This window comes from Aythya ferina (genome assembly GCF_964211825.1).
Source record: "Aythya ferina genome assembly, chromosome: 2".
In the NCBI taxonomy this organism is placed as follows: Eukaryota; Metazoa; Chordata; class Aves; order Anseriformes; family Anatidae; genus Aythya; species Aythya ferina.
The window spans coordinates 85,116,919-85,138,323 of NC_140297.1; the positions used below are offsets into that span (position 1 = coordinate 85,116,919).

Here is a 21,405-nt window from a genome sequence, read left to right on the forward strand (position 1 = left end):
CACAGCCTACTGCAGCATCAGAGCTCTAAAAGAGCCCCACAAAGCCAGGCCACAACCTGAAGGAAAGATTTATGCACCCTACATTTGGTATGAGAACTTATGCTCGCCTATGTGATCAGAGCATTGCCAATATAATCACATTTCTTTTCCTCTATTGTCACTCTTTCTTTTCATACCAAATTCATTACTGAAACATTCTCACATGCTAATTGTAAAAGGTAAAAAGCAGTAGCATAACAAAGTATTTGATTCAAGTTGTGGGAGCTCCCCATGCTCTGCTAATCTATTTACATTTGCATTATTTATTATTACTATATCTATTTAGATTTTTGATTTATTTTTGACAGATCAAGTGTATAGATTGCAAGCAGGTTCATATCCATTTCTCTTAAGTTGAATGTGTCTCTCCTCAAAATAATACATTTGTCTACCTGTTCATTATCTGGTATAGATTATTAATACCTGTTAAGTCTGGGATTTTCGAAGTATCATGGGCAGTTTTAGGAGGATCTAATGGTATAGTTCTCTGTTAAGTATCACTCATACCTTTGAAAGACATGTCTATGTTGACTGAAAGCCCAGGTAGTTTTGAATAATTCTAAAATGCCCTCCAAAATTGTGATATTTATCCCTCATTTAAAGTACTTTGAGTTGCATTATTACTGTTACATGTTACACAGTTACAGAACAAGAAAGCCTGTCAACTCACAGCTATAATCATGCTCATCTTAAGTGAAAGTTTCATTTTTTCAGCTTTCAGAAATGTTTGGTATTTTGCACCATTGCTTTAGTTTGCTTTCTTACAGGTAACTCATTGTTTAAAAAACAGAATTGCTAGTTGTTGGACTGGTAGCAAATTCTGGTATCCTCAGTTTAATACAGTAAAACACTTCAGCATGGATTTTTCTTGTCTAGGATGAAGAACCTGTACCTGCAAGTGCAGGATACTGGTATGGCCATGCATCCTGGTGGCATTGTAGGACACAAATGTACAAGTGCCAGAAGTGCTGGACTGGCCCCATTAGCCTTTGGAATACACCCAGGGCTTTAGTATGCTCCCAGCATGAGACAGCATGAGCAGACCGGTGTTCATAAGGTCATATTGGCCAAACTCAGGTCTTCACCTAGCTCCTGTTTCTCCTCAGTACTTGCAGTATGGTTGGCACATTTATTTTCCTGGCTACTCCATGCTACCAGCACCCCACTAGCCAGTACAGCTGGGAGTATAATAAAAACAATTATGCTTGAAAGTGTTTATCAAATTCCTATTTATTCACCAATTACCCATATATTGCTGTACTCTGGGTGGGAAATGGGGCGGGGAGGAAATCCACCAAATAAGCATTGTGTTACCAGCTTTACTGTCAGCCTCCCATTGTCCCATCTCAAGGGTCACAGTGCACCAGAGCCTCACCCTTAAGAAGGCTTGCTGCCCAAACCAGTAACAAATGCTGCACGTTTTCAGGTTTTCTCTTTGGTTTTGCAGTCCTTTTACCTTTTCTGAGGAAAATATGAATCTCCTCAACGTCAGCCCCAAACCCCATCAATCTTCACTTCAGAATTTGGCCTTTGCAAGGTTTTCTAGCTGCCTTATATGTACTAGTGGTACAGCAAGAGAGCTTAAGTACACAGTGTATGCTCCCTGCATGGGCTGTATTATCCTCCTGGTCCCCTTCTTTGCAACCCTTCTTCACTGAGCTGAGTACACTCAAATGTTGCTGTTGTTTCCTTTTTTTTTTTTTTTTTAAATTACACATCCCAAGAAGAGTATATGACTCTAATGATTCTAAGTGATTCAAACAGTAGCTTAGAGCCTCTTTTAAAACCTTTTTGAAGAGGAAGATCGCATGAAGTTATGCATGGTTTTTAACATGACATACATTAGATTTCCCTCATGAATAGCATGGTGTGTGCAAGATACAAATCCTAACTGGGAATCCTGATGAAATTTGCCATAACTTTTTATAAACAGTTGCATTTCTGCATCTTGACTGCTCTGCAGCTTCAAACGCGGTGCTCATCACCCATCTAGTGTTTTTTCTGGCCGCTGCTGAGAGATGCTTAATGCTTTGGGCACAGTGTCATGACTTAAGTTTGGCCATTTATAGAAGAAAAAACTCTGGCTCTAAATTCTTCTCCTCTGTACCAAAATTGTAACCAGGACATCTTAGATGTATATAATGCCAGTTGGTTCCTCAACAGTTTTCATGTTGCTACCTCTCCCATTCCTCTAATTATGCTCTCAGCATGAATCCTTGTTCTCAGTGTGCTGATCAACACACATTTTCCTCCTCACTGAATAATTAGTACTGTAGAAATAATGTGTATTGCCCTTGCTTAAAAACACATTGCTCTCCAAGATACCAACATAAGATCTTAGGGTACACTGATAACACAACTTTAATTGTGGGTTTAAATCCATAGCAATGCACTTGAAAATTTGGATAAATGGAGTCTGGCACTTAACAGTCTCTTTCTCACCCTTTTTCTCTCTCTCTCTCTTTCTTTTTAATATATGTATGTAACAGGCATTCGCCAAAAGTGGTGAAAGCAGCATCTCAGGTCCTCAATAGTATGTGGCAGTACAGAGACCTGAGAAGTCTCTACAAGAAGGTAAGGCTTGGGTTTGTGTTTTTTTCCAGACTTGTCATCTTTCACATGGTTACCTGAATCTGGGGGCTGAGAGACTTTAGACCAAAACTTTTATATGAACTGGAAATTCACCTAGAGTTTAAAATTCCAGAGACTTGGAGATGTGTTTTTTTTCCCCGTTTTTAATTTTAACATAGAAATGCCTTTAAAAAAAATGTGTGGTGGTGAAAAGAAGCTGAGAATTTGATTTTCAAAGAATTCATGCAGAAAATGCTGGATCCGGCAGCTCTGGAGAGCGAAGTCCTCTGCATGCTGAACAAACCTGTGCAAGCTCTCCTGCTGTATCTTTCCTTGTTACACCTCCCCACAGTGCCCTGAGGAGGTTACCAGATTTCCAGCCCTTCGGCTCCCAAATTTCCTCATGAGATTGCCAACAAGAGTATCTGAAGGAGTGGTGCTTAGGTACTTACGGAGCTTGACTGAAACTTGGTGGCTTCATCACTTCCAGTCAGCTGGTAGACAGTAGCACCATATACTTAGTTTTCAGACAGCCTGTAGAGAGCACCATATGATTCCCACCAGCCCGCTAACCTTTTAAAAATGGATTGCAATGCTGGTGATGATCCTTTGAAACAATTTCTTGTAGCTTTTTTTTTTTTTTTTTAAGTGTCTGCTTAGTAAATGACAAAAGTATGGTTACAGTGTGACTATATTGACAGTGCAACTATCAGCCTGCAGACTTAGTTCTCAAAAGTCTTCTTACTATGTGGATTTTCACGCCTGATCTAACTGATACTTGTAATCTCAGCAAAGAGAGCTAAGGCTTCATCTGGAAGAAAAGTTCAGGTCCTGGTTAAGACTCAGATGTAAGTGAGGGAAGGTTCACGGAGGTGTAGTCCACGCTATGTATGTTTTGCACAAGGAAATCACTTAGCTATGTGAAATTTATGCACCAAATCTCAAACTGGCTGATGCTGATCTTCTGCTTGAAATGCTGTTTGTCTGCATGCCTCATCTCTGACTTGTGTCAGTCTGGGGAGCACGGAAGACACTTACTGAGTCACTCCCACTGTTCACTTCCATTAGTTTCAGTCACCCTTGGTGCCCCAGGGATACCATATGTGATGGCATTTCAAGTAATGACTGGTACTCAGTTGTCCCATTGAGAGGTGGAAGTAAACATGAGCTAAAGTAGGCTTTTCTTGAGGTAAAGCAGTCACACACTTGAGGTGTGCATAGCCTGACTTCTGGGCATGTGGGTGGCTGCATTGTAGAGGATGAACTTTACCACACCATAATCTCTTAGAGGTTTGTATGATGTCTGGCTCATTTTTTGCCTTCTGGCTTTATGCTGTGTATGTAAAAGCACTTTCGGGGGTTGCTCCATGCATGAGATAATCTATATGCTGTATGGCCTTAGAGTATACTGCTACCTGAAGGACATTCTGTTGGCTGCCAATGCGAATTTGCCAAGTAATGTACTTATATGCCAGGCATGCTTGGGTACTAAATACCTTGCATGCTTAGAAGAACATTTTCTGAGGCCATAAGTATAAACTTGTGGTGTGGAAAATAGGGTAGGCTAGCCTTTGAGGTAGGTTACAGGATATTCTTAGCATAAAGTCCGACTGTATATACTTTCAGGAAGTAATTTAAAAATTACTGGATTAGCTAATTTCTATAGACTTAACAAAATCTTGAAGTTCAGTCTCTGCAATATTCCTATTTGTTAATAAGTCCTTACATATGCTGTCAAGCATTATATAAATAGTTTCTTGTATTCAAAGTGTTCAGATAGTTAATTTAAGATTCTTCTGTGTGTTGAAAGATGTGCTAATCTTTACAAAGTCATAATATTTATTAAATTTGCCTATAGTAGGCCGATTGTTTTGCTGGATGTCTGTGTGTCATGACTGTTGGGAAAATAGTGTTTTTGTAACTGGAAAATTACAAAAGTTTACATTGTACTAGGAATCAGCTAGTTATGCAATATAAGCATAGCTGGTCAATAGAATCTTTATTTTGTCCTACTAAAATACTTACGCTAGTAAAAATGAGTGACCATACAGCTGGCAGCATATGATCAGCACTTTGCCGTATCTTGCAGTTGCACAGCCTTTTTGAAGTGCAGGAAAATCCCAGTGCCTAATCATCAGCAATTTCTTCCTATGTGTTGAAGTATCTATACAATTACTTTCAAAGAATTGGTGGCATATAGAGGCACAATTTAGTACTGTGATAGAAGCAAATTACAACTATCACATCGCATGTAAGAAAAAGCAACAGCACTTACCGTACTGTTTGAGAAACAGTGTAGCCAAATAGTTTGAATTGTGGTATGTTTTTGAGCTATATGTTTACAGTAGAGTAAATTAGGAGAGGTAGAAAGAATAAGAGCATTATCTTTTGTATTAATGGAGAAAGAAGGTGATGTATGTTTACTGCTAATACAGTAGTAGTTGATAGATTTAGTCCAACTATATGACTGCATCAGTAAAAACATCAAAACACCAAGCCCCACCCCATTGTGGGTAAGCAGCTTCTACCAAGATGACATTGTATGCCTGTATGGTGAAATCTGAATTGAACAGCCTCTAAGGAAGCTGTCAAGTTTGGCTGTTGCATACAAAATAGACAAAATTGACAGATTTCAGGGTGCCAGCTTCAGTTATATTGCTGAAAAGCATACTTGTGTGCACAGATTTTATTGTGCTGCTCGGTGTCTGACCAAATTGCCTGTTTCTCTGGGCAATTCAAAGCCAAAAACTGCAAAACTTGCAGCAACTGCAGTGACTCAATTAACTTTATTGACCAAATCAAACAATATGCCCTGTCTCAAGGTGCTAGTGTATTTGGCTCAGAATACAAAGAATATCTTTAGAGAAGATACTCTAGGTTTTTTACCCTGAAAAATGCAAAACGCTTCCACAAATCAGTGAGACAGAAGGCATAGAATATTAAAACTGGTAAACCAAGTTAAGCAAGGGATTTAAGTGTTTCTGGAAAGAGTTTCAGGCTAGTTCCTATGCTGTGTTCGAACAGAAAGGCAAAGCAGGTGGACAGACAAACCCTGCCAGTAACACAACTTCTATCATCGAGAGCTCAGAGATCTGGCACCCAGGAACTCCTCTGCAGTGGGCTGATCCTGCACTCAATGAAAGCAATGAGAAGCCCCTATTCATTTCCTAGGAAATTTCCTAAGGCCTCAAAAGCAAGATCTGGAACTTTTGCAGCTAACTGAACCTCCCTGGGGCGACAGCTTAACTAGTCTGCAGCACCCATTGTGTTCTGGGCTTCCCAAGATTTTGTAAAACAAGGACTGAAGGTGTGTGGGTTGCTTTTGTTCAGCTGTTTGCCGGATCAGGAACATCGTGTCCATTTATTAATTGCTAATGTAAGAGGAGTTGCACTTCTCTTTAAACTGTTGTCTTCTTTTCTCAAATAGCTCTTTGTTCACTAAAAAGCTTGCTCAGGTGGAAGCTGTAGCTTTTCTGGATCAGGAGAGTGATGGGTAGATTTCCCACAGCTGGAGCTGCGGTCTCAGTTTCTACTAGGAAAGCTCTAAGTCACCATAACTTACGCACCGTGTTTGCAGAGCTGTGTCATGCTGACAGCTTCTATCCAGTGCACTAGGATTTCCAGTTAATACCTATGGATTGGCTTTAATGGGACGCATAGACTTATTAGGCTGGGCTGGCACGGAGAAGATACAAAAGGTAAATAGTCAGCATTCAGATCTGTGAGAGAGGACGCAGTGTTCACCATCCAGCGTCGGCTTGCGCTTTGGGAAAAAAAGAGAGTATCACTCTCTAGTATAGTTAATTTGGCACTAACTTAAGATAGTCCAAAAAGAAAAAGTTGTAAAAAGTGTAAGTGTTTTCAGTCCTGAAAAGACAGAACAAGAGGAAGCAATGAATTCAGTCTTGAAGTGAAGGAGGTGCCAGATGTCTTGCAGGTGCTTCATCATGGTGGAGTTCTCAAGAAATAGTTTAGTTTGCTGAGCAGCAGCTGAAACAGAAATCTAATCTGAAAACTTCCCATGTAGAGGAAAGCATGGTTCAATCCCAAGTAAGCAGTATTTAGATGATTCAGTGTGGTTAATTTCTAAATACCACAGAAGCTTAGCAAGTAACAAAGAAGTGATCATTGCAGTTTTTCATCAGTAGATGAAATATTTTCTTCCAAAGAGTGACTTTAATGTCATGTCATTTTCAAACTTTGTTCTCTACAAGCAAGACTTAACATTTTCCTAATTGATCATTTATTTAATCTGTGTCTGTTTTTAGGGGTCCATCCCTTAACATTTAAAATCTGGTTTTCAAAAGTTCTTAATGGTCACACAGCCCACAGCTAGAGTGGATCAATGTCTCAGCACTTAATGTAAGATGGGTGGGGTAGCTGCCCCTTGGGACACCCCTCTTCTTGAATTATCTGGGTAGCCTGTACAGTCAGTGAGAGAAGTAAGCACAGCTTGGTCTCTTGAGAGAGGTCCTGAACCACTTATGGCTGGGCACCCAAGCAAGGCAAAAGGAGCAACTGTGGTGATTCTTTAAAGGCCCCTATTTCCAAGTGAGGAACACCAGACCTTGCTCCAATCTTTAGTGTGCTTAGCTGGCTGAAGATGTGGGGATGCGCTGGAAAACCCAGATGTGACTATAGAAGAGCAGATTTCCATTAGCTGCGGACGGTAGACTATTTATCTCAATATTCAAGAAAATAACCAACTATTCTTAAACACAGATAGCTTGTTAAATTGCATGAGGAAATTTGAGCAAAAGGGTTGTGCAAAAAGGGAAACTAAATGAGTTTAACATGAAAGAAAATTTATTAGCCTAAAACAAGCTTCAATTAGCATTAAATGTGTGTAATATTAAAAAGCTGAAGGAACTGTCAGGAAGAATATGTTTTCTATTAATTGGTTTGCTTTGCCTAACCACTTAGGCTTGAACAAAATATCTGTTTACATTCTTTCATTATATTTACATTTACTCTGTCTTCCAAAATTTAAGCAGAGATCACAAAGACTTTGTAGAAATGATTTTTCTTTTCCATTTATTATCATAGGTTTCTGTTCTGCATGGAATAATAGAAATGCTTGTCCTATTCAGCTACTATATGAAAAAAATACATCCAATTACTTGAAACTAGGAGGCTGTTAAAGGTGGTTGTCCTTCAGTGTGTACTATGCCATTTACAGCAGGAAGAGTATTGTGATAGGCATTTAATGAAGTCAGAGTAATCACTCTGAAGATGGCCTTGTCTGTCATTGGCTGGAAAAGATATTTAGAATTGCCTGAAGCCTTAAAAGCTGTTAAGCCAGTCCGGATCTAGAAGACACTCTTTTCATGTGACTTTCAGAATAATAAACCGATGACTCTGTGAGAAGGTCCTTTATTGCTAAATGTTCCATGAAAATTGCCAGCAATAAACTTCAAAACTCTAGGCAAGGGGTTTTAAAAACTAAAGTCCTTTATTAAAATACACCTATTCACCCTTTAAAAGTATTAATTGCATCATGCTATCTTGTAGACTTGGAACACTTCATTTAGATTTTCTTCTGGCAAGGTTATCACCAGTCAGACATCCCCACAAAAGATGCTGTCTTTAGGCAAAATTTGTCTGGTGAAAAGGTCTGTGCAGAACTTAAACCCTACATTAAGGTCTAAGTTTCAAATCCAGAACATCAAAGTTCCTCAAAAGAGTGGCTTGACTTGAAGGAACTAACTGTTGGTGTTCTCAAATTGTTCATGTGCATATGTATTTTCCTGTACTGATCTTTCAGTGGGACTTAATGTATTTCTATAAAATCAAGAAGGCCTTTTCCAGATGAGTGTATCACCCTTTTAGGGGAAGGGTGGATTAACTAAAGGTAAATCCCCACACACACTGTAATATAAAACTGGATTATCTTTACAGAGAAGGCATTGTCTAGAGCCCATTTTTATATTAACTATGAAATGCAAGTACCTGATTAATAAATGATTGACTGATTGATTGATTTATGGCAGTGGGCGGCCCCAAGCTTCACTGTGGCTGAGGACAGAGGATTTTCACCAACCCACCACTCTGGGTCATGGCACGCTCAGCATACTCTCTCCCAGAGCCGAGAAACCAGAATCTATTCCCCAACCCAGGTATTCCGGCTGTCAGCTGACCAGTGTTGAATTGTTATGTTTAATGCATACTGAGATTTGTACCCAAAAGCATTCTACAGACGATGTTTGAATCAAAAGTAGAAAAACCTACTAGAGAATACATTTTTAAATTATACATTTTAATATAATGAACTCTGTAGTTTCTAGACTGAAAACTGCTCACTTCACTGAAGGAGCAATCTGATTCATTTCAGCAGTGTGTCTAAGATAGGCAGAGTTTTGCTTTCAGGACAACATATACCAGAGAGGAACAAGTGGAGTCCATTCAGTTTCGTTTCAGTCATCCAATCATTTATGTAACTAATTTTTTGTCAGAACCTTTCAAACAGAAAGGCAGATATTGATAACCATTGCGTTGCAATAGCAGATTAAATTTATCAAAAACTTTGCTTTCTTTTTTTCTGGCCTGATGGCATCTTTAAGAGAAAAGCAGTAGCTAGGTATTTCAGTAAGAGGATTCTAGGTGAACTAGTATAGCTACTGGGAAATCAGTGTATCCAATAGCCAATGAAATTCTTAAAGTACTAATTTTCAAATTCTCTGTTAATAAAGAAAAAGGAAGAGTTCCTTCAGCCTAAAGTGCAATGAGAATTAGCACAACTGGGCATTTTTAGTAGTGGTATTATTTAAGTTAGATACTAAAATTCCATTTCCTTAATCCAGTATAGCCTTTTCTTTTTCTCCCAATATTTTTTTGCATGAAGTATGATTATGTGGCATTACTTCAAGAACAAAATAGTATCTTATATATATGTGTGACATTTAAGTAAATCTATGTAGAAACCTATGTATATATATGTATATATTACTTCTAATAAAATATTTAGAGAAAATAGGAATTTGCATGTTTTTGCTGGTAACACAGGACACAGTGGTTATGCTATTTCTTTTGGTTTATTTTTCCTCTACTAAATTTACCTGGAAGAGAGAAGACATCAGAGAAGATCTCATTGTAATACCTCAGGCATAAATATCTATCAAGGTTAGGGTAAATCCTTTAATCTCTATGTTACAGGAATACGATTTTTTAAAATGCCCAGCATTTCATCATGCTGTGTGACATCCCTTTATTATGTTGATCAGGAATTAAGCAAATTCCTAAATTGATATTAAATAAAGGAAATGTGAAACATTCATGTGGAATTAACTTATTCATGCATTTTAAAAGCATCATCTGAGTAATTCTGGGAAATACAGACCCTATAAATAATATAGCAAAAGAAATTATAGTCTTCAAATACATATTTCCTATTTCAGTCTGTCTTACATAAAAAGATGTTACTTTTAAATGAACATTTTAAATGTGGCTTTTTATCAAATGACAATTCAGTTAAATAATTATGAAATTGTCATTGGTTTGAATACCAGAGAAAAATTGGTATTATTGATTTTTGTGTTTGTGATTTGAATTATTATTAATTCTACATTTCATGCTGTATATTAGCCTCCAGTGTTCATGTAAGGTAGGTTTTCCCTTCCCAACACATGTGCAAATATGAAGTATTTCTTCATTAAAGTGAAGATACATTTCCTATTTCACAGACAATAGCAAGTAGTAGCTGCAGGCCAAAGAATTACCTGTTAATCTTTTCAGTCTTTCTTAGAGACAAAAGACACTTTAGTGGAATGGTATGTTAGTCTGGAATTTTCTTTTTCTTTTTAGCTTGATACAATTTTTTTTCGCCATGATTAGAACTAGGCTGCATCACCACACCTTATAAACTTAACGTTTGACTTAACTCCTCTTTTGATTGCATATGCCTTCCCAGGGATTGATTTTCTAAGAGTCATTCAAAACTGTCAAGTAAATTTTAGCATTTGTGTATTTTTCATTGCTGATTTCCTGCTTAAGTAATATATCGTTTGTCTCTACAATAGCAGTTTACAAAATTTCTAAAATTTAGCAAGATCGTTCAGTCTAAAGGGGAAATTGTTCAGATAAATTGAGCTGAGCTATACAAGTAAAAACTTAGGGATATGCAAAAGTATTCACTTGTAAAAATGGTATATAAACTGGTCTTGTATTGGGGAAAAAAAAAAGAGAGAGAAAAGGAAGGAGATTCTCAGCATCTAGCATAACAGAAATATAGTAAGTCTTTTCACCTAGCTGTTTTATCATGATTTGGCAAATTTTTAAGAACAGTTTAGAAAAAAAGATGGCATGTATGTAGCTGAAGTATTATAAGATGTGAAGTCAAACTGAATATTATTCAGATTTTATTTTAATGCCAAGAATTGTCATTTCACTTATGCAGTCAAGCAGATAATTTTTGATTTTGATAATATTTGATTTTCCTGACTTAGCCAACGTATCAAGTAATATTTTTCTGAGTTCTTTTTACCCCTTTGGAATTCTTAACAATACCAGAAAAAAGAGAAGGGACTGCTATTACACTGTTACAATTTTTTTTTGTATTTTACATGGCCTAAAGTTACTGTTACCTTTGACAATATATGAAATACCCCATTTATTAGTATATAGGTAAAGAGTACTGTGACTAGGACAAAGCTCAGCATTAGCTGAATAACAAAAGGGAAACATATTCTAGCCTAGTTCTGTGCTGAATTCTACTTCCAGCCTTTACATACTTACAAAGAGGGCAAAAAGTCTTTCAGAATCCAAAATGCTAACAGTATTACATATACGATGATGACAACACATGATGGAGTATCAAAACTTGTGTTTCTATTTCAGTCTTTAGAGGTATATATTTTCAAATGTCTTATGCTTCTGAATTCCATCATATTTACTGTATAATAGACTTCATTTATTTTTATAATTTTGTATTTGTTAAATTCTCTGTGATATTCCTCTCAAATGTTTGTTTCCAATGCATTATCATGTACCATTGCTTTAGTCGTGTTTCACTTATTTCAGTATTTGTTTCTTTGTAAAGCATTTTACATTTACTACTGTATTTTAAAAGTTAGCAATGAGATACAGTCTATACTCAATTGAATATTCAATACTGATGATAGTATTTTCATGAAAACCATCCTGCGTAGCTAAAGCCAAACTTTGCCTGTCCTTATATTGTTTTGGTAGAGGCTCTTTTACTAAATGGTATTCAGAAAAATTAAATGTGATTACTAAGATCAGTTAAAGCAAAGTTAATCATCCCACTCCTCGCAAATACACAGGTATCTGTGCAACTACATATCTGATATGTGCTGGTAAATATCTGTATGTGCATATATCTGTGTACTTGAACATGTGTACATGTATGTAAAATGTACTCACAACACAGCATGGACTTAGAAGATGCTGCCTTTAAGCATGATGTTTGAACAGAGAGACTGGGAATTCCTAAAAGAATAAACCTTGATGGTTTGAGCTGTGAACTTAGAAAATACCTGCAGCTGTGCTTGACTGTGGCTTTTCCCAGGAGGGCCTTAAAGGCACGTTAGTGCTTTCCTTTAACATTAGCATTGTAACAAGTCTGCTTCAAAAAGCAGATTCAGAAGTGGCTGCACTAAATTATCAGTAAGAGGTGTGTAGAAGCTGACAGCATTCTCATCCCAAACCTGCTGGTCTCAAGAGGTGCTAAACAAATCAGGAAAGAATCAAAGTTTTTCCAAACCATTCACTAGATTGAACCATACATGTATGTGATGCCAAAGCATTCTCAGCACTGATAGTGTATCTCTTGGTAAGCTCTAGCTTACTTTTGTGGGAACCACTAGGCATTTTTCACTTGAAAACCCAATTCCATTTTTAGATGACTAAGTATAGATTTTAAAGACAGAAATTTAAACTTATGGTTGTGTAAAGTCTGTCTCTCTAAGGTACTCCACCTTTTGAACTTTGCTGAAGTAAAGAACATTTAAAATGCAACCCAGGAGTGAGTATGTTTGACTTAGAGCCTTCTTTCTGAAGGGAATTATATAACTGAAGTTTCTTAAATATCCTTAGGGTAAGGGAGTCTGAAGAGGTATGCAGAAGTGGAAGCTCACAGCTACAGAATTTTTCCCCTCAAAAGCACAGTTTCTCAGAATAAGACTAGGTTTTAATACTTGAATACAAAACAAGAAAATTATATGCATATCCTTTTGGACTGGGAACATTCCCACTCCACTTAAATAATGTATTAAAATTTTAAATATATATTTAAATAATACCAGTTAGTGGCAAACAAAACTAAGCTCAGTTCAGATGTTCAGTACTGGAAAGTCCTTTCTGTAGTTAAAAACATTGTCTTGTAATGATATATGCTAGGGTAAACCATTTTTATTCATGTCAATCTTTATCCCAAAAACTCACTCAAGGAACACTTCTACCTTTCACAGTTAAATATCATCCTTAATTTACTTAATTTAGTCAATTTTTGCATATCTAGGTTCAGACAGAGATAAAAGCACATGCATGCAATTATGGGCAATAAATTCAGTTTTTCCCAGAAAACTTGAACCAATACGTCAGAGAGCTGCTTATAGTTTTGCAAAGGAATCAAATCAGCAGAGCTTTTCCTGATAATGGAATATGCAAGCACAAGAGAGGGGATGGAAATTAAATTGCATTCATTATTATGGTTCTCAAAGAGTATTTTCTTTTCATAGGTAAACAGTCAATCTGTGATGGTATGACACGTAGCACTGGTCATCTTTTGCTGGTGCTCCTGTGTGATGCTGTACTTATGCTATCAAAATCCTAGTTCTTATGGGTTCTGTAAGAGATTAAAAGTGTTTGTTTAATGTGGCTAGAACATGTAAATTCAATCAGAGTTTGATGAAATTTTAAGCTCAGAGTTTGATGAAATATTAAGCTGGTAGGGTGATATCCTATTCTCAATTCTCTTATTTTCTGACCTAATAATGAGTGGTGAAAAAATAGCTGGAAGTCCTTCCTGTTTATTTCCTCTTATCTTCCTAAAATGGCTAACAGAATACCAAAATGACCAAAACATGTCTGCCAATATAGACTCTGAGAAAGAACCCTTGTATTTTGAAAGGTGTCTCTTTTCTAGTACCCGTGCTTTGTTCTGAGCTGTTTTACTTTATTTACTAGATGATATAGTTCATCTTGATAAAAGAGCTATAGCTTCTTCTTCCCACAAGAAGGAGAAATGAAAAGTCTCACTGACAGTTTCTAAATGGTTTTTATTACTTGCAGTTTTACAAAGTGCTTATAAAGTTGTGTTTCCTCCATAGAGATACAGGCTTTGGTGCGATAGTATATTCTGATTTGATGTAACAGTACTAAAGGTCTTATTTACTGAACGGAAAACTCTTAGTGGTATTTCAGTAAAATAGAAATGCAGGTCTCTTTCTTAATGTCTGTGTATGTTCGTTAACTGCATGTTTGAAGATGAATGTCCTTAAAACTGAGGCAGCTTAATAACAGTCACTCAGATCTCTAACTCTCTAATTTAAGCATATTTTTGCAAGATCTTTTGAAAGGAAACCAAGGACATCAGGGGTTTATCTAGTGATTTTATCTGAAGGGTCACCGATTCCTTGTTTGTCAGACAGCTACACTTTTGAACAAAGTGATTCCCAGTGCTGCTCCTTAGGAGGCACAAAACCCTAAGGGGTCTTGGTCACAATCATTGTAGGTAATCCTACCATTTTCATAAGAACCAGCTGTGCAAATTTTGTTCTGATGATGATTTTATCATGGTTTGTGTTCACAGGTATAACAGGAAGGTTGTATTTGGTTGATCTATGATTTGATACATACAAAATAAGTAAGGTGTGTTGGATGTTTTTTTGGTTGGGTTGTCCCTGGCAAAACCTAGAGATTGCATTTATAGGGCATAAGCATGTTAAGAGAGCTTAACATTACTGGGATTAAAATAACAAAACAAGTCAAAAATTATTGTAAACACTTTCTTGGACAGTTTTCTTTGTGCATATGAGATAGAAGCAAAAACAGTTCTTTGTGATTTTTATAATTTAAATTGTAGAACATGCCTGATGCAGGGCAAAATAGAAAAGGAGCAGAAGTTCTAGCTGAAGGGCCAGATACTGCATCATTTCCTGTGAAATATATTTGAATAATTTTATTTCTGTATAAGAGGCAAAGTGATACTTTGAAAAATGAATTTATTTCATTTTATTGCAGTGTTTTGAAAGGTTTATTATTTGGCTGCATATAAGCTGAGCGAAATGAATAATGAACTCTGCTGTATCTGAAATCTTGTCCTTGATGCTTTGCCTCACGTACAGTTCCCTTTTCTTACAGCTATTTTATTCATCAGATTAGGTCTTGTCATCTTTGCAACTCACAAAACAGGAAATCAATAATTAATTATGGATAGGTAAAGCAATGCCTCAGTGACTTCCTGAACCCCCCAGAGCTGCGCTGTATAAAACAACCAGGGATAGTTATCTAGCTGTTTTTCACTTGGCTAGATTTGGCAAGCAATTAACATATCTCTCCCTTATAGTTTGGCTCTCCACTGCTAAAATCAAGGGATGAGATCTAACGTTACGGTAGGAGATGTGATTAGAAGATGATAATGCTACCAACAAAACATTTGGGGAAAAAAAAATAAACTGGACAAGGCTATCTAAGGTACTTTAAAAGAAAAAATGGGTGGTGCTCTCCAAAGTACCTCAGGCTTTGCAATGACAAGTGAAAATCAGGGAGAGAAAATGTTGTAGATGAGTTTGGTGTGGAAGGCTGACAATCGGGGAAAAATGGCTCTGCTCGCAGGGCCGCTGAGGTGGCAGCTGGGAGGTTTGTGTCTCGTGTAGCAAAGGAGTCTAACTGCTGATTGTGAAAATGGCACTTTAAAGACCCTACAGAAAACTTAATAATCCTCATTCAGCGCCAGGCAGTTCTGTTGTGGTAAATGATTGTCTGGCTGGGAGCTTTTTTAGCCTCATGCTGCCCTGAATGGATATTCCTCTTACAACTTCATAAGAAATTGAAGTTTCTCTGTGTCTGCAATGCAGATGTTGTCATGTATAAGTAAAACACATTTGTACATTTAAATTTGGAGTAAAAAGGAAAGAAATCCTGAAGTCGAGCCCACTGCATATGGTAAGAGGGGACTGATGTGGTGTGCGTCCTAAGCACAGCCACACAGACCTGGCCAGGGAGTCCCTCAGTGAGTAGGCATCGAGGGCTGAAAGCCACCAGGAGGAGTGGCCGATCTGCTGGCAGCTCTGCCACCCAGCTGGCTTGCTCCTTCACCTCCCAGCTCAGCCACCCTTGCTCTTCGTATTCACTCGAGGGATTGCACTGCTCCTGAAATGCCCTCAGTGGGATCCCTGCCCACTTCCCTCAGTTACGCTGGGACAAGAGAGGGTTGGGAGGCCTTCATCCCAAGCTCAAGCAGCTTCAGGTGTCTTCCTCCCAGCATAACGTGTTGTCAGCAAGTCAGCATAGCACCATCATCAGAAGGCATGGAAAGCAAACTCTATTGTCCTTTGACCACTTCCAGTTATTACAACTATATGGTACAAGTGGTTGTACTGTGAGCAACTTTATCCAAATAATTATAATATTGTTAGCTCCACCAAACCTGTGTAATATCTCTGTTTTAAGTAACTTTCTGGCTTTCATAAGCTGTGTTATTAAGACTATATACACAAATACTAAAACCCTCAAATTAATGTGAGCTTGGATAATCCATGTCTTTATTTCATGTATTTGTGGATTTTGAGGGCATGGCTCATAACTATTTGGGAGAGGAGGGGAAACAGGAGAACTAGAGTCAGCAGTCCTATGTCTGTTGAAGTTAGTGAAATTACTCCAGATTTCCACCTGCAGGCTTAATGCAGAATCAGTTTGAAGGATCTAACTCAGAAGCACGCAACTAGTGTGTAAACTGGGACAATGCCAGGATCTTCCAGGCACAATCCCTACCCATCTGTTCAACAACATATCTTATGTTGTTATCTTATATCATCTTAACATGTCTTGAGTTCCCATTTTGGAAGTAAAAGACGAAACCCTTGGAGTATAAATGTCAAATTCCTCTTTATAAGTGTTTGTAACTTAGCTGATGGCATTAATAAATAAATAAATAAATAGTCAAATAAATAGATTAATTCAGAATACATTATGAAGCAGATCAGTGGCCAGGAATTCCCTACTGTTTTTGAGTTTTCCCTGAAAAAAAAAAAAAAAAAGTAAATCTAGAAAGGACAATCTTCTCAAGAATTGTGTACTGGTAGTAGGAATTGGCATTGTAAATTTAAACCCCAGAATTGAACACCTTTATTTTTTAACATATATGGTCTATCTAGAATTAGTTGGTTGGTTTGTTTGTTTGTTTCAGGAGTGTTTCCAGCATCAGGGACATTTTTAATTCTGTTGAAATCCCTCTTTCAAAGTAAACACACTTCGAGTACAAAGGCAGGGGCCTTTGTAGAGAACAGCCATCTCTCCTGTCCTTCAGCCGCTGACATTTCCTTGCCAGCCACTTCACTAGCACACACAGTGCAGTCCTGCTAGGGAGCTGAAAATTCATGTGTGTTCGCGGTGGTGGTTTGGGTCTGCTGGAGTGGTGCCAGTGGGGAGAGAGAAGCCAGACTCGCTGTCTCAGTAGCAATACTGATGGAGCAGCCTCCTGAGGAGCCCTGGGAAATGTATTCGTTCTTCTTTCTGCCCCCTCTATTGGAACAAAACTATGTGATCCCAGGTTGTAAAGCCTAATGATAAATTTGATGGTTGCTAAACATTTATACTTATGTCAAAAATCCCATTCAGGAGCTTAGTTAGATACATGTGTGGATCACCCCAGCCTTGTTATCATTTCCCATTTCTCACCACAGTCAAGTGACGCACATAACTTTCATATGTCGAGGTACATAGATAATTTGATACAGTTCTGATTTCAGTTACGTCTTAGTGTCGTGACAACACATTCCAGTGAAGAATTGCCCAAACCTGTGTAAGTCTGATGTGCCTTGACTTAGTTCACATCAGATTTATCTTTTACTGTAGACAGTGTCATGCTGGAGCACACCAGTCAGAAAGTTTCATGTAACCTGACAGCAGGGCCTGAGCTCGTGAAAAAGGCAACACCAGCAGCTCCTGCAGCAATTTCTGGATGAGTCTCAAAGCAAGTTCATACAATGTTATGTATTTTCTTACAGACACCTTGCCTTATTGCACTATCGTCCACTTGTGGTGGGTCTAGTTACTGTTTCCTGCAAGTGGTTGCCTCTTAAACTTTTACATTTCTACAGCTTATTACCACAAGCAATTATTATTACAATTAATATACTGGAACCAGTAAAATGCCAGCTTACAGGTAGGAAGAAGGACAAAACAGGTCTGGTCCTGTATGCTCTAAGTCAATGGGCTGTTAAATCAAACGTGAGCAGGATCAGGCCTGAGGCAAGAAGTAGCATGGTGGGGAGTTGGCAAACTGAAAAGGGGGAGGGACACATCTTCTGTAGTTTCTAGGAGTTTGGCTGTTTCATTATCAGAGTTGTTGCATCATTTTTGTTTCTTTTCCCTAGTGAGATTTTTCTGCTTCTGAGGACCTGCCAAGGATGTTAGGACCTCGGTGGTTAGGAGTCACTCAGGGCAGAAAATGCTCTTCAGAATGGAAGGGTATTTCTCTGTTTGCAGCCATAGTAGTTTTTCTACACCACTGGTTACTTTCAAGTCAGTGTCATCATACCAGCCGATCAGCATAATCCACCAGAGGGTAGGGTTTCTTTTATTTTTTCTGCATGGCAGTTTGCATCTGAGCTGATGTAGGATTTCTTTCTGAGCAGATGCCACGAGGTCATCCATGCTGGCCGTGTCTGTCCCCAGCCACTCCATTTTTTGTCCCTTAGCCACACCATTTTGTCTTACCCCCTCTCACCTCCCGGGTCTGTGAATTCTTCAGGCAGGAGCTCTTTCCCTGTTGTGTCGCTGTGTGTCACTTCCAATCAGGTTTTAATTTCATTCAGTCCTCTTGGTGTTACTGTACTACAAATGAGAGAAATAGCGTGTATGGTATCACCCACCTCAGGAGGACACCACCTGAAGTCAAGGACTCTGCTACCACAGAGCTATGGAAATTTGAACACATTTGGAAATTGTGTTCACACAAAAAATTTGAGCACAATATGGAAATTTCAAACAGAATAGAAAACTACTCTCTCTTTTCTCTTACATTTTAAACATGAAAAAGAATAATGGAGAAAACCCAAATTATCTTTTTATAAGATAAAATACCTAGGTAATAATAGGTATTTGGCACAGTAAGCTTAGTCACCCTGACTAAATCATTATTTCATATGGGCCTGAAGAAAATTATTTTCAAAATGAGTCTGAGTTGAGCAGGGAGACCAAGGACCTGTTGACTCCTTAAGCCCAGTAAGAGGTGTTCAGTGAGACTACAATATCACACTTATTTCCTGCAGTGATCCAACCTCCACCCCAATTCCTACATTATAATCCCTACAGCTTTCCAAGGAGCATGTGATCAGAAACACATCATCGCAGATTGAGCTTTAACACATACCCTTTAACATCTGACTTAACAGAGTGCAATTGAGGGAAAATGCATATATTCGTTATAGCCAAAATATAGAGAAAAGCCCAACAGAAGATATTTTGGAAGAGATGGTAGGAACACAGGATGATATTTCTGTGCTCTGGTTGTTCTGTGCCTTCCTGTAGTGTGCAGTTGCTACCTATTAATTAATTGCTGCCAGTTAACAAATGCCATCCATTCTGTAACAGAACTACATTGAATTTCTTTTCAATCTGTCAGGTCCTTTTGTCTCCCTCTTCCTCTCCTAGATCATGTTTGTGGCTGGTAAATTGGCTTCTGAAATGCAGTCTCACACACTTGGCTGTTGAGTTAGCTTTTGTCTCTGCAGGACACTTATATACTGTACCTTTAAGTACCCAAATCAATTTAATTAAATTTCATTACAGGCACTAGAGCTGAAACAAACTAATGAAAGCAGCCATCACGTCAGGTGGTATTTATCTCGGCATTAAATTGAAAATACTCCCTTTAGGCTCTTAAAAATTAGTTTCAATATTTAACACTAATAGCTTTTGGAATTGTTGATGGGGATAGTTTTAATGAATTTGTTACAAACTGTTTACCTTTCCAAAGAAAGGAACTTTTTTTTTCTAACAGAGGAGAGCTAAAGACAGATCACTTAAAATTATTAACGTTTTGAAATACTATGGCATCTGTGAGCTGGCCATAATGCTCTTGAGAAACACCATGAAGTTGTTCATACAGTGACAGTAATATGCCTTGTTTAGTCAAAAGCAATGCCAAGTCACAGCAATATTCATGCTAAAGTTCACTCTTGGCCCAACTTATTGAGTTGATCATGCTTGCAAACTTGAAAGTTATATAGCACATTTTATTTGAAGACTTTACAACACACGTTACCCTCAGCAAAGAGAAAAGTTAAGATTTGCAGGGAGAAGAGGGGCAAAAAGTCTGCCACAGAGAAGAATGCCATTGCTAGCATCCTAGCTGCAGCTGGATTTCATTCCCTAATGGGTGAGGTACCTTGCAATGCTCTTGGTGAGGAAGCAATGCTGACAAAGTATCTGTTAATACTCCACGGAACAGAACTGGTGCCACACACAGTTTCTCTGCAGTCTGTAGGACCATGCACATTACAGGGATTTCATCCACTTCCCATCAGAATAGTGGGTCTAGATATTAATGTGAACAATACAGAGAGAGGAGGGAGTAGGGAATGGGAGAAAATTTAGACTTAGGGGAAGGTTTGGGTCACCATTTTTCTGAATTAAAATAAAAATAAACTATTTAAGCTACTCACATGCTAAGTTCACACTGTAAGTTTGTAGAAGTTTATGTCAATTCATGGAGCACAATCATGCCTCCTACATTCATTTTCTAACTGTAGTTGTCACAGCTTGTACAATTCCAGTTTCTAATGTGGACAGGATCTAGAAAATCCAAACTTGCACTCTAGCTTTAATAATTCGTAATTCATAGCGTTACTAAGCATTCATCTTCTAATGGATAATTTGAAAAAAGATTTATCTGGAAAAGATGGAAGATGGTAACAAGGGCTTTGTACACCTCCTTTCACCAGGGGCTGACCTTTCTGTAAAGAGTTTTTCCTGAATTTCTTGATGGTTCCCTTTGCAAACAATCCCAGAGTCTCACTGAAGCAGCTCAGGCTTTGCTGAGGTACTGGAACAGGTACAAAATCTCCAGCACACTCCGCAGGCTCAGTCCCTTGATCGTCTCGATCAAAGGATGCATCAGGGAGTGCTATGCCTCTGCTGTGACCCACATGCCAGGGAGTTATTTGTGGGAAACAAAAGTGCAAAAGGACAGTGTGCATGGCCATGTGTGCATCCAGATACATGGAGCTGGAAGCATTTCAGAGTTGCACTGCCTCAGCATGGCAGGTATCTCCTTCTCTTGCAGGTAGATGGGAATAAATAGCCTTTTCCTTCTTCTTTTATCAGATCTAGAGTCTGGTCCTCTTGGTATTTTCTGTTTCAGCAAAGGAGTCTGCTTAAAAGAAATAAATGGTTAGCAAAATGTAACACAGTGAATTATAGAGGTCACCTTTCTTAAAAGAACTTCAGGACCTGGAGAATGAGAAAGAGGGGAACCATTTTTCCTCAGCAGGATAAAGGCACAGGCTTCTTATGTTTGTGGCTTCATTTTTAGAGTAGAAAAAAAAACATGGAAGTTAAATAACACAAAAGTATTTTACTTACAGTTTTGATGCTTGGATGATTAGATGTAAG

At 38.1% G+C, this 21,405-nt stretch overlaps 1 protein-coding gene across 5 annotated transcripts in view; it reads left to right on the forward strand.

Annotated features, from left to right (window-relative positions):
• Nucleotides 1–21,405, forward strand: part of CTNND2 (catenin delta 2) — a 642,859-nt gene that overhangs the window by 603,760 nt on the left and 17,694 nt on the right. For all 5 annotated transcript variants that reach the window (XM_084509612.1, XM_084509610.1, XM_084509611.1 and 2 more), the window contains 2 exons: nt 2,529–2,613; nt 8,601–8,726. In XM_084509612.1, the coding sequence (XP_084365738.1) occupies nt 2,529–2,613; nt 8,601–8,726 (211 nt within the window). The remainder of the gene's footprint in view (nt 1–2,528; nt 2,614–8,600; nt 8,727–21,405) is intronic.